We start from the raw sequence: 12,091 nt of genomic DNA, 5'->3' as shown, positions 1-12,091 counted from the left end.
GCCGACCGGGTCGCCGCTGCTGAAGGGATCAGGAAGTCCAATGTGGCTGTATTCTAACGTGTCCGCCTTCCTGGTGGTGTCTTTGGGATGTTCTCGGGTGGGGTGTATATCCGTTTCGGCGTCGTTGGCTTCGGAGGTGGAGTTGAAGGGTTGGTAGTGAACAATGACGCAGAACAATATGTACTGTAACGAGAGACTGTGAACATTCGAAAGTCGGACAGCCACTGCCTTCGTCGTGTGCGTTGGCGTAGGCCTTCTCAGCCTCGGTCATGCGCTCACTTTCACATGAGGGCTGGTGGAGAGCTGTGTTCTAAGCATGGACCATCGTCGCTCACTATGCGTGCAGATGCATTCATCTGATTTATGGTTAATCACTAATGTTGCAGGTTAGTCAGTTACTGAATGAAGAGGGGTTGAGCCTCAAGAGATCTCCGCGATATATTCAAGCTACGACCGCGTGAGATGGAATGGGTGGGCGCATCATGGCATGCTCACCCGCTGATGAACATGCATGGATCAGCGGATGGGGCTGCAGCAACCAGACCCGAGCGACCCCATGCATTCGGCTGACCACTCCCGAAGCCACCGCCCACTTTGCTGACCTTTCGCCAACCTTGGCATCGCTGGTCAATCAAATGTCCATCACTATTATTGGTAAGTCATCGCCATGCGCCGGGTAAGGCTCGGCCCAAACTGAACCTTAACCGCAATATTCCTACAGCAAGGGCCAACGGCACCCGATGTGTTCTTGTGACGAGAAGCTACAACATCCTTACGTCCACAAGCCTTCTCTTCAACATCAACACCGACTCTATCGCTATGAATCATACCAAGCCACCATGAGCACCACTTTGCAGCATGCCGCTGCGGCGGCCTCTGCAACCAAATCCTCCGTTTTCCAGCGAGCACATCTCTACTCTTCCACCGTCGACAGCATGTCCAGCGCAATCGCTACTACACTCCCGGAGAGTGCCCCAATATGGGCATCAAACGTGCTGGTTTTCATGCAGATGCTCGCTATGCCTCTGGGCATCTGGTTCAAGCCGGTTGTTGTGACTCTGGCTACCGTCTGGCTGGTCCATCGCGCTTACCAAGTACTTAACAAGCCGCTGGAAGAACTGGCCTCACTGCTCGGATTCGACATCCCACTTACACCAATGATAGATCTAGCGGGCATAAAGGCCGACGGGTGTCTGCTGCACTGGAGCCTGCCGGAGAAGCTCAAACAGCGGAGCAAGTTCAGGTTCGAGATCCACTTAAACGGCACCGTGATCGACACTGTCTCTATCCAGGAGACTGCGGTCAACATCACGGGCTTGCAGCCTAGTAGCTTCTACGTCGTAAGGGTGGCCTTGGTTAACGAGCAGGACCTCGGTAGCCGTAGTGAGCCTATCAGGTTCCGGACCAAGCCGGCGAGCTCTGGTGACTACTTCGTGGTACCACTCGATGGACATGACACGGACCAGGATGGCTCTGGCGAGATCCTGCCTAGAGTTAGAGTGCACCGTGGGCTTAAGGATGTAACGCCTGCCTCGATTGAGGCAGCGCCAATGGCTCGAGAAGGCAGTATAGGCTTAGGTCCGAAGCGTAGTATCACGGGCCGTCGGCCCTCACCTGCCGCTCTTGGCCTGGACATGAAGCACGATCCACAGCCAGAAGAATCTGAGCCTCCGGAGGGTGCGGAGTCGTTACACCAACTAACTGAAAAGCTTGACGCTATTCGACGGGAGACGGATGACACAGAACGGCAGGCAAAAGACGAGGATGAAGAGGAGTCGAAGCTGAAAGACGAGCTGACCGCGGAGAGGGACATGCTACGAGAGCAGGTCGCGGAGAAGGAGAAGGCAAGCCGGACGCTGAAGAAGGAAGTCAATACGCTCGAGCGACAAAATACTGCTGCGCAGAATGACCGTTCAAAGCATGAAAGACTACTACAGCAGAAGAAGCAGGAGCGGGCGAAGGTGAAGACAGATATGGTGCGTTGGGCCAAAGAGGCCGAAGATCTGCGATCAGAGGTCGAGCGCATCCAGAAGGACAAAGAAGAGCACCTCCAACAAGTCGAGCATGAGAAGGAGGGTCTCCGCGCAAAGCAAGCCCAAGAAGCAGCGGCTACGCGTGCGCTTGAGGACGAAATCAAGGAGAAGAACGCAGAGATTAAGCGACTCGAACGCACGATGAAGATTGAATCACCTGACCAGAATGGCCATAGTTATGCCGAGAACACTGTGGCAGAGCCGAATCTTGTGCAGCAGATGCAGCAGGAAGCGGAAGAAGAGCGGTCGTACCAGGCGCTAAGGACGCAGCTTATGCAGCAGTACGCCTCCACTGCACAGAAGCTGGAAGAAGCCAAGCGCTTTTACCACGGGGTCAACAGGTACTTGGAGTACGTGCGTGCGCAAAGGCGCCTTGAGGAGGATCGCGCTGCCGCTCAGGCTGCTGCTCAGCAATGGACTTCGCCATCTCCAGCTGATCGGATGATCAGACGAGGTGACAGCCAACGGAGCCGCAGGGCGCCCAGTGGGCATAGTGCCAGCGAAAGTCCAAGAATGGGCGGGTTCCCGCTGGCTGGGGCTGGTGGTATGCAAAGTGGTGCAGGTGCGTTCGTTAACGGATTCGGAAGCTCAGCTGTGCATTCAGCACCATTTTTCAACATTCATAACGGTATGACCTTGCGTACTGAACCGGTTACACGTCCCGGTGCGGATGAATACCCGAATATGAGCGAGGAGGATCGGGAGAGGATGACGGGTGGCGCACCTATGTCTCCCGGCGCTGGAGCGGAGCTACTGCCGGCTGGTCTTTTCTCCGGTGTTGACGATGATAGCAGGCAGGAGAGGGAGAGGGCGGCTGAGCAGCAGAGTGTCCAGATCTTACCAGGTCTTGGAAGCTTACCCGGACTGCCTGGACTACCTGGCGGACCGTCACCGGCCGTTGAAAGATGGGAACGCAACGACCATGCTGCACAAGGGCCCGCTAGTCCCGGCTCCACAAGCAGTCGCAGCCCCAGCGTCTTCGCTTCGCCGCAGGCAAGCCAGAACAACCTCCACCTCGGCTCACCAATCGAGAACTTCAACATTGATGCTGATCGTCGCTCCATCCGTTCAACACGCTCCAACCGAGCTGGCACGGGCACAAGCGGCACACCTGCCGCAGGCAGCAGGTTTAGTAGCTTGTTCGGCATCAAGCAACGCACCAAGACCCTTTCTGCGGACGAGGGCCCGGCTCTGGGTAAGGCGCAAAGTCATAGTATGCCACGCGAGGAGATTCAGAGTCTACCTGGCCTGCAGCACATCAGTGACGGTGGCCCCACGGCCAGAAAGCGGAATAGTAGCATCTCCGGCTTAGCATTCGGGAACGGCGATGCATTTGGTGGAGCACTTGGTGATGGGGTCCCGGATTCTGCTTTTGGGTCTGAATCGGGTAATGCCCTTGCCGGCAACCAGCCGGCAGCGAGACGGAGACCGTTTAGCGGCATGGCATCGATCTTTTCACGCGACTCGAAGGAATCTTCTTCGCAGACACAGCGGGACAAGGATGGTACCACTGGCTGGCCCAGCACGTTTACAAGTTCGTTCGGAGGCCTCCGGAGGCCGGGTAGTCCGCGACCGGATAGCACGCATAGTAATGAGCTCCCTCGACCTTCGGTAGATAGTAGTCGCTGGGGTGTCGGCGCGGACGCTTGGCCTTCAATACCTGACGCCGCGCAGGGAGCGGCTCGGAGCTCACCACTATCGTTCACTGTACCTTGGAACATACCTCAGCCGGGTGGTGAGCAACGTAACAGGTTGTACGGCAGTCGTCATCCCAGTCGTCGTCCGAGCGTTCAGCATGGTGTCTCAGGCCCGCCGGAGGATATTATGGAGGACGAAGACTCGGATGCCATGTTGGAGCCGGACGATGTCGTGAGGACGCCTCAGTTAGCGCCGATAGGAACTAAGCCGAGTAGCAAGACAGCAGTGCAAGCACAGGCAGAGTCGAGCGAGCAAGCCGCCGCGGCTGCAGCGAGTCAGGAAAAGAAGTTGAACCCAGCCGCTAGAGCATTCAATATGTTCGGCATTAAAAGCAAAGACAAGGCAGCTCGTGCAGGCTCGCCGAGTGCGGCTGGAGCTCAGACCCTGACATCTTCCACTTCGCGTACCGACGGTGATGGCGCTGGCGACGAAGGCTCACCCCCAACAAGCCGCAAGTCCCGCGACGCTCGCAGCATGACTACCACCGAGTCGTCGATTGCCGAGTCCGGCGAGCTTGGCACTTCCGCTGGTACGAACGGGACGTACGACCTCGCCCGCACCCCCTCTTACTCCGCAAACTCCGACGCCACCGGTCCTAGCCCGCTGATCGGCAGCACCACGAGCAAAGAATCCTTCATGGCGAAACTGACGCGCAAGTCCAGCTCTGCGGGCAAGACCTTCTCGCTGCCTACCTTTAAGCGGGAGAAGAGTCGACTGGATCCTGGGCCGGCGGCTGAAATCATGGCCGAGGAGGAGGACATGAGTGCTTCGGTTGGTAGTTTGCGGGAGAAGGAGAGGGAGAGGGAGCCGCGGGAGAGTAAGGATGGTGGGAACAGGTCTTCTACTCGGAGTTGGAGCAGTGTGCTTAAGCTTGGGAAGGGGAAGAAGGGGGGTGAGACTCCGAGTTTGAGTGGGCTCAGTCTGGCGAGTGGGACGGAAGATGGAGACGGGAGTGGGGAGGAATGATAGCTCACCGAGATCGACCATCATTAGCAAGTATTTGAGTGACTGTCGAGGACGATGAACCCTCGCTTGGTTGTACATGCTCAGAAATCCTCCCAATGCCCCTGGTAGTGATGTGAGGTTGAGTCCGTGTCGCCATATCGAGAGCTACGATTTGCATAAGGCCGCCGCGGTATCTCGCATACTCTGTTGTCTTCATACATGATCGAAACGCTTCCAACAACGTACTCGGCACCATGAACTACTGAGGACACTGATATCGATCGCTGAAAGCCTTCTGACAGTGGCAACATTGACCATGCTCACTTCCACTCGCGCTTGCCGCCCGAAGGCGGCCAGCTCCGCCGCACTTCTTCTCTGCCGAGCAACATCCACGCCGGCAAAATTTTGCCGTTGACCGCAGAAAGCGTGCTCGATCCTCTCGATCTATTACTGGTTCCTGTTGTTCCATTGAGTGGGGAGCGAAGTATAAGTATAACCTTACCGCTCTCTCACATTTCCGTCCTCATATTTTCTACCGCGTATGCATTCGAGGCGCAACACACCCATCTGTAGGCGCTATCTCATATTCCTACTGCTAGACATTGGCGAATGAAAGCGGTCCTCGAAGGCAGCAAGCCAGGACTATTACCGCAGAACAACAGTATTGACGGATCGCTTAATCCTACCACGTCGCCACAGGTGTTTGGCAGCGAACCATCGCCATGCCAGCCATGCCCGTCACCGGCATTCGGTGCCCCGGCACGCAACGAGTTGGCTGAGAAGGCGGCCGAAGATGGCTCGCCAGACTCTCCAGTCCTCGATTCCTCGGAGAAGGATGAAGCGACCTACCCCGAAGGCGGCCTCCAATCATGGCTCGTCGTTCTGGGGTCTTTCAGTGGAATGACCGCTGGATTCGGGTATATGAACACTATCGGCATCTATCAGGCATACCTTGCTACGCACCAGCTCGCTAATTACAGCGAGAGTACAATCGGATGGATCTTCAGCCTTTATGTCTTCCTGTCGTTCTTCTGCGGGCTGCAAATCGGGCCCATCTTTGATGCCAGAGGGCCTAGGATGTTGATAGCGGCTGGCACGGTGTTCCTTCTCCTCAGCATTTTCTTGCTTGGCATCTGTACATGTAAGTCCTCCATGCTGCCCTCCCTGCAATGCACACTGACTGACGCCGCACGCAGCATACTGGCACTTCATCCTAGTCTTCTCTATCCTGGGCGGCATAGGCACGTCTCTCGTCTTTACGCCTGCAGTCTCTGCCATTGGCCACTTCTTTTTGGTCAAGCGCGCCAACGCAACTGGCATTGCCGCTGCAGGCGGCTCACTTGGTGGGGTGATCTTCCCGCTCATGCTGCAATCTCTCTTCCCCAAACTCGGCTGGGGCTGGGCTACCCGGATCCAGGGCTTCATCTTCGTGGTACTGCTCATTCTTGCAAACCTGCTCATTCGCTCTAGACTTCCACCCAAAGCAGGCGGCAGCGTGCTACCAGACTTTAGGATCTTCCGACAGCCAGCGTTCGCCCTGGCAACGGTGGGCACGTACTTTCTCGAATGGGGTCTCTTCATACCGATCACCTACCTCACGAGCTATGCTCTGGCTTCCGGCGCCATGAGCACAACCTTCTCGTACCAACTCATTGCAATCTTCAATGCTGGCTCATGTCTGGGCCGCTGGGCGCCGGGCTACATGGCCGATAAGTTCGGACGCTACAATACTATGGTGGCAACAGTCATCGGGTGCATGAGCAGCTCGCTCGCCTTGTGGCTACCAGCAACTGTCCTTGCTGCTGAAAACGGCAGCAACAACACAACCATTCTTGGTCTATCAATCGCCTACGCAGTGATCATGGGCTTCGCTTCGGGCTCGAACATCTCGCTCACTCCAGTCTGCGTCGGCATGCTGTGCGACACCGAAGAGTATGGACGCTATTACGCCACATGTTACACGATCGTCTCTTTCGGGACGTTGACTGGTGTGCCAATTGCTGGTGCCATTATCTCGGCTTGTGGTGGAGCGTATTGGGGTGTAGCAACCTTCACCGGACTCTGTTACGTATGTGCGGGGATATCGTTCGCTGCGGTTAGGGTGATGAAGGTTGGATGGAAATTGAACGTGATCTACTGAGGCTAACTGACCAAAGACACGGAGCGAATCGAAGAATCTGTCACGGTGATGCGGTAAGCAGTCCCATAGCGTAGATAGAGATTAAAGTTCAGACTAAACCAATATATGGGTATCTGTGATGTCCAAGCATATCAAAACAGCCAAAGCCACATCACCAAGTTGAAGTTGTCCAAACGCTAAGTCCACGCTCGAACGCTGCACTTCACTGCAAAGCCAGACTCCGACCCCCGCAAGTCAACGCCCACTTCTCTTACATTCATTCTCCCACAACAGCCAACCTTGGCACTCCATCCCGAGAACGCTACTCCCGGATGGTAGCCCACTTCCTGCCCAACCCTCCTGCCTCCGCACCAGCGCTACTCCGGTCGAGAGCCGCCCGCTTACTAGCCATCAAACTCTGCCTCACAATCGCCTCCGCCGCCGCAGAAGCCGCGAGCCTCTCCTTCTGCCGACTGCGATCCCTCAAATACTTCTCCGCCTCCGGTCGCATCCGCAGGATGCGCAGGATCATATCATCGCTAGCATCTGCCTGCGCTTCGGCGCGCTTTGCCGCTTTGGCTTGCTTGATCGTGCCGAGGTTGCGGGACATCATGATACTCTTCGTTTGGCGGGAGCCGGGAGCGCCGAGTAGGTTGACAGGAGCGGAGAGGCGGTTGAGCTTCGTCGCGGTTTCTTGCTGCCGACGAGCGGTAGCCTGCGCAATCGCGTCAGACGTCCGCATGAGACTGTCGGAGCTGTCGAAGTAGAAGAAGCTTAAGCTCTGAAGATCGTGGTACTTCGCGTTCCTCAGGACGTCGACTGGGACGCCGTGAGCTGTCTTATCCTCCTTTTCATAAGCGTGGAAGAAGTCGAACAGGATCTGAAGCCAGCGATATACGATATCGACCTCCTGCTGACTGAGCGGTTTCTGCGCAGAAAGCTTGTCGGACAATGGAGGCACGAGGAGCGATTCAAGCGTGCCCAGGACCGTCTTCCACAGCCGCGTCATGATCATGATCAGCGCGGTGCTAGTGAGCGTCTCCTTCATAATGGCAAAATTCGCATAGAAGTAGTCGAGCAGCGGCTTTAAAGCGGTACGCACGTCCTCCAGCGACGGCGCAATAGTGGTAGGCTGCGGCGAGGCAACACTCATCGGCCTTCCCGCAACCTGCGACGACAGCTTGTTGAAGTAACCCTTTGCGCTGCTCAAGTTGACGCCGCCCAGCGTACCTTGACCTAGCAGCGCCTTCAGTGTCCGACGACTCAAACATTGCTGGATATACGCGGAGAGCTTGTCCGTAACCTTGCGTGCCATATCCCTCTCGGTGCGCTTGAGCGTCCGGAAAGCTTTGCCGAAGTAGAATTGAATGTCGTCTCTCTCGCCCTCCATGCTGACACGCACCAGCACACGGCCCTGCGTGTCAAGATCCAGCCAGTACTCGCGCGGCAGGTAGTCGTTGAAGTGCGCCGGGTCCAGCTTGAGACTCGTCCGGCCAAGACAGTCATGGTCGCCCACCATATCCCAGTCCCAGACAGTAGCAATCAGATTCAGCGGGCCAGTCGTCAGAATATCGACCGTCTCATCCCACCGCGGGCTGAGCGACTGATAAACCGTCCGCGTCTTTGCCAACCGCTTCTGGTACTCATCTCCCAAGACCACATACGGATCGCTCAAACCCGTCACATCACCAGCCTTCAAGTCCTCCGCCTCAATAATCTTGATCGTGAACATGAACTTCTTCCCATCTCTCACATTCGGCGGCGGAGGCGGGTCAAGCCGGTTAATGACTTCCGCACACGCATCGACATTGATCTCCTTCTCCACCCTATCCAGCTGCAACGTCGCATACTCCACGTCGTTGATCTTGACAAAGCTCTCGGGCCAGAACTGGAACGGCTCGATCTTCTCGCCACCCTTGCCACCCGTCGTCCAGACGTCACGCGCTGCGGCGTACCACTTCTCGCGCTGCGTCTGCTGCGCCCGCATTTCTTGCTCCGGCGTCTGGCGATCCATCTCTTTGGCGAACTTGAGCTCCAACAACTCGCAATACCGCGCCACACCCTTCCCGATCGACTTGGAGATGGCGGTCATGAACTTGGCATACTGCAAATCGTCATCCCACCCGAGTTTGACGATCTGATCAATGGCCTGGTTGAACGCCAGGAAGATATCAATGGCGCTATGGCTATGCCTCTCATCATCCGTCGGCAACTCGCCCGCCTCTTTGGCTTGCGGATCTTGCCGGATCTGGAATTGGTCTTGCGCAACAGCTCCCTCAACCCATTGATTAATGTTTGCGTCAGTTGAGGCAATCCAGCGCCAGACAAAGTCCTGCAATAATCCTTCTATATGGAACGTGAACTCCCGACCTGGCAGCGCTTGAGCATAGACTTTCCGGATCTCCACAAGGTCTTTGTACAGCTCGAAGCCGTCTTGGATGTCCACTTCCTGCCCTTTCTCTTTGGAGAAGTGCATAATCCGTTTGATCAACTCCTTCGCATCCTCCGCGAAACTAGGCAGAGACTCCTCCACCAATATCTGCAGCGGGTTCACACCCATGATCTCTGGGTTCTTGCGGTACCGTTTCTGAATCTTCTCGCACAGCGCCGTTACTGCCTTACCGAGCTGCATCACATCGTAGAACTGCCAATTGGACGCGTCGTCGCTAACGTGCTTGGACAAGAGTTCGTGATACTTGTCACGTGCTTTCGTCCGCAGAGCGTCCGCCATCATGGCGGTGAAAGCGTCCAAATCTTCTGGGTTCTGGGTGAAGAAAGGGTCGGAGTAGATGTGCGTGTCCAGTACATACATAATGACGCCAATAGTGGGAGGTTTGGGCTCGTAGCAATGTTGAAATGTCTCGAACAGCTCCCGCAGGAGAGCGTCATGAAGGTTGGCAAGGATGGTGCGGAACAGGTTGTGGTCTGGCACTGTCCATTTATGCCTGTCGAGTAAGGGCAGCTGCGTGGACTGGTTGAGTGCGGGTGACTTGGAAGGATTTTTCCGTGGCTCCGGCTGCGGCTCCTTTGCCCACAAGAACGCAGCGTCCAGAGTGTCAAGGTTGATAACCTGGTGCTGGAAGTTCTCGCGCACGACGTCCAAGAAGAGCACGATACGGGTGAAGAGTGGGATTCGCCACCGTACTGCAACCTCGTTCAGTAGCTCGTGCGATTGCCGGGACAGTAGCTTAACAGGCGGAACGTCATCGACCGTGACCGGTGCAGGTTCGGAATCGGATAAGTCGTGAGCCAGAGCCACCTTTAACAGCTGTCTATAGTATATCCTTGCGTCCGGAGGAATATAGGTGAAGTTCGCTTGGGTGGCGTCCATACTCCCAGTTCCAGAGTCTCTTGGGCTGGAATCGCCTAGATTCAGCATCTCTAATTGATGGTCAAGCATGGAGCTTGAGTCAACCTCAGCGCCACCGCTCATCTGCCGGCTGAGATCACTGTCGCTGGACAACGCAGACGGAGCCTTGAACATAGGAACGCCGTCCGACTTGTGCTTGGCCAGCTCCGGATTGGACTGCACGATTGCGAGCATCATCTGGCTAATGTCGGATATCTCGGCCTTCCGCCACATCTCAAATGCTTCATCGAGCTCGAAGTCATCTTTGCAAATAGTCGCACGCGTATTAAGCATCATGTGATTCTGGTACTCCTTGAGGTCTCTCAACGCCGCCCTCTCCGTCCACTGCTCCTTGTGCGCATTGATGTCATTCTGCGCTTGTATTGTCGGCTTGGCGAATATGCTGCAGACTCGGATAACAAGCGGCATATCGCGAACCTCATAGCTTCGCGGTACTTCCACCTCGATACTCTGCCCGCCTTGCCCGCCATTGCGCTGTGTCTGATCTGCCAAGTCCTGGTCGTGCTGTAACAGCTTCGTCTCCAGCGTCTTTAACCGACTGCTCAGCTCCGGCCTCTCCCTCATCCAGTCATTGTTGTGTAGCGTACTGCTGATCAAGCGCACGAAAAGTGCAACATGGCGGTCCACCATCAATTTCCAGCTGTCGTCCTCAGCGCTCTTGCCCTTTTGCAGCTCGCTCGTTGCTCGTGAGTAGAAGATCAGCAGCAGATCCTCCACCCTTCTGTCCTTTTCCATTGTCTTCCGAAACGTCGGGTTCCTGAACTCATTCAGAAAGTTGGCGAAGGTACGTTTCACCAGCGCATCGTTGTACTCAATGCCCTTCTCCTTCCCGACCAAGACATTAGCGATGCGCTTATCCAACTCCGCCATGAAGCCATGTGGAAAGCGCGTGCTTTTGCTGTCTCGTGTCAAGCTGAAGTCCTTGACCATGTCATTAATGCTCGTCGTGCTCCGCTGGATCGGCTTGGACGTGTTCGCCACATGCTGCACCCGCTTCTGCCGCGGTTGCAGGAGGTACGCCAGATACGCGGCGCGCAGCGCATACGTGTATGCATCCGCATCGGTCACGGGACGTTTGGTGGTGTGGGAGAGGTTGCGGCGGATGGTGTCGCGAGCGCCATAGGAGTTGGTGCGGCGTGAGTTGAGGGAGGAGCGAGTGGACATTACGCGGGCGGTGTGGGTGGACTTGGGGGTGGTGTCGGTAGGGGTTTCATAGCCCAAGAGGAACTCGGGCAGGTCGCTGGACGACATCTATGCCGGACGCATAACAGGGCAGTTAAGGCTCTGGATTGTGGCTGGCAGGCAGCGCGCGGGAGGGGCAGGCGCTTGCGAAGATAGTGCTCGATTGCCGATATTGTGAGACACGCCTTCCTAGAATGAAACGGCAGGACTAAAGGTGGATCTGCGACTGCTACAACAGTAGGTCAACGGTAGAGGGCAGTGTGAGAGGGCAGGTGGCAGGCATAACCGTCGCACAACGGACAGTGGCAGAATAGAGATGCTCGTTGCTTCCACAAATAGACGAGATCGCCTTTGATCGTCTGCATGTCGGCGTCACACTCTGCCAAGCCTCCGATGGAAGCCACCCTGCATGTTTCACTTTCAGCCCAATGTCGTGGCGCTGCGAATGCTATACAAAATCAAAGCCGCAATCTTGCCTATCGTGAGCATCAATATGTGAAGCCGGCGCGCCTCATAGCGTTAGATGTGGGCTTCGTTATACCGTCTGCTATTGCCTCACTACATCAAATGATCATGCGGAGACACGCGGACCGGCTTGGTGGCAACAGCACGATCGCATACATCCCGCCTTGACCCGGTTGAGAAAGGTGTTGAGAACGACAATCGTACACACTTCCAAGCAATATTGCACATTCATACGGGAAGTCTCAAGCACCAAAGCTCCTACACAGCGCTCGAGCTGAG

At 56.0% G+C, this 12,091-nt stretch overlaps 3 protein-coding genes across 3 annotated transcripts; 2 read left to right on the top strand and 1 right to left on the bottom strand.

Annotated features, from left to right (window-relative positions):
* The first annotated feature begins 652 nt into the window (after positions 1-652).
* BAUCODRAFT_31000 (uncharacterized protein) lies at positions 653-4,798 on the top strand. The gene has a single exon (XM_007675310.1). It carries the CDS (start codon positions 840-842, stop codon positions 4,695-4,697), a length of 3,858 nt encoding a protein of 1,285 aa, XP_007673500.1. The 5' UTR covers positions 653-839; the 3' UTR covers positions 4,698-4,798.
* Positions 4,799-5,597: 799 nt separating this feature from the next.
* On the top strand, positions 5,598-6,816 carry BAUCODRAFT_65822 (uncharacterized protein; the record flags this gene model as incomplete). The annotated part of the gene is made up of 2 exons (XM_007675579.1): positions 5,598-5,817; positions 5,873-6,816. The coding sequence occupies 2 exons, from the start codon at positions 5,598-5,600 to the stop codon at positions 6,814-6,816; spliced, it is 1,164 nt and encodes a 387-aa protein (XP_007673769.1).
* A 135-nt stretch (positions 6,817-6,951) lies between these two features.
* On the bottom strand, positions 6,952-11,648 carry BAUCODRAFT_30998 (uncharacterized protein). Its single transcript, XM_007675309.1, has one exon. The coding sequence runs from the start codon at positions 11,414-11,416 to the stop codon at positions 7,118-7,120; it is 4,299 nt and encodes a 1,432-aa protein (XP_007673499.1). The 5' UTR covers positions 11,417-11,648; the 3' UTR covers positions 6,952-7,117.
* Positions 11,649-12,091: the final 443 nt, after the last annotated feature.

The sequence above is a fragment of the Baudoinia panamericana genome, assembly GCF_000338955.1.
Source record: "Baudoinia panamericana UAMH 10762 unplaced genomic scaffold BAUCOscaffold_3, whole genome shotgun sequence".
NCBI lineage: Eukaryota > Fungi > Ascomycota > Dothideomycetes > Mycosphaerellales > Teratosphaeriaceae > Baudoinia > Baudoinia panamericana.
Note: the sequence above shows the minus strand (reverse complement) of the source record. Positions and strands in the feature narration are given on the sequence as shown.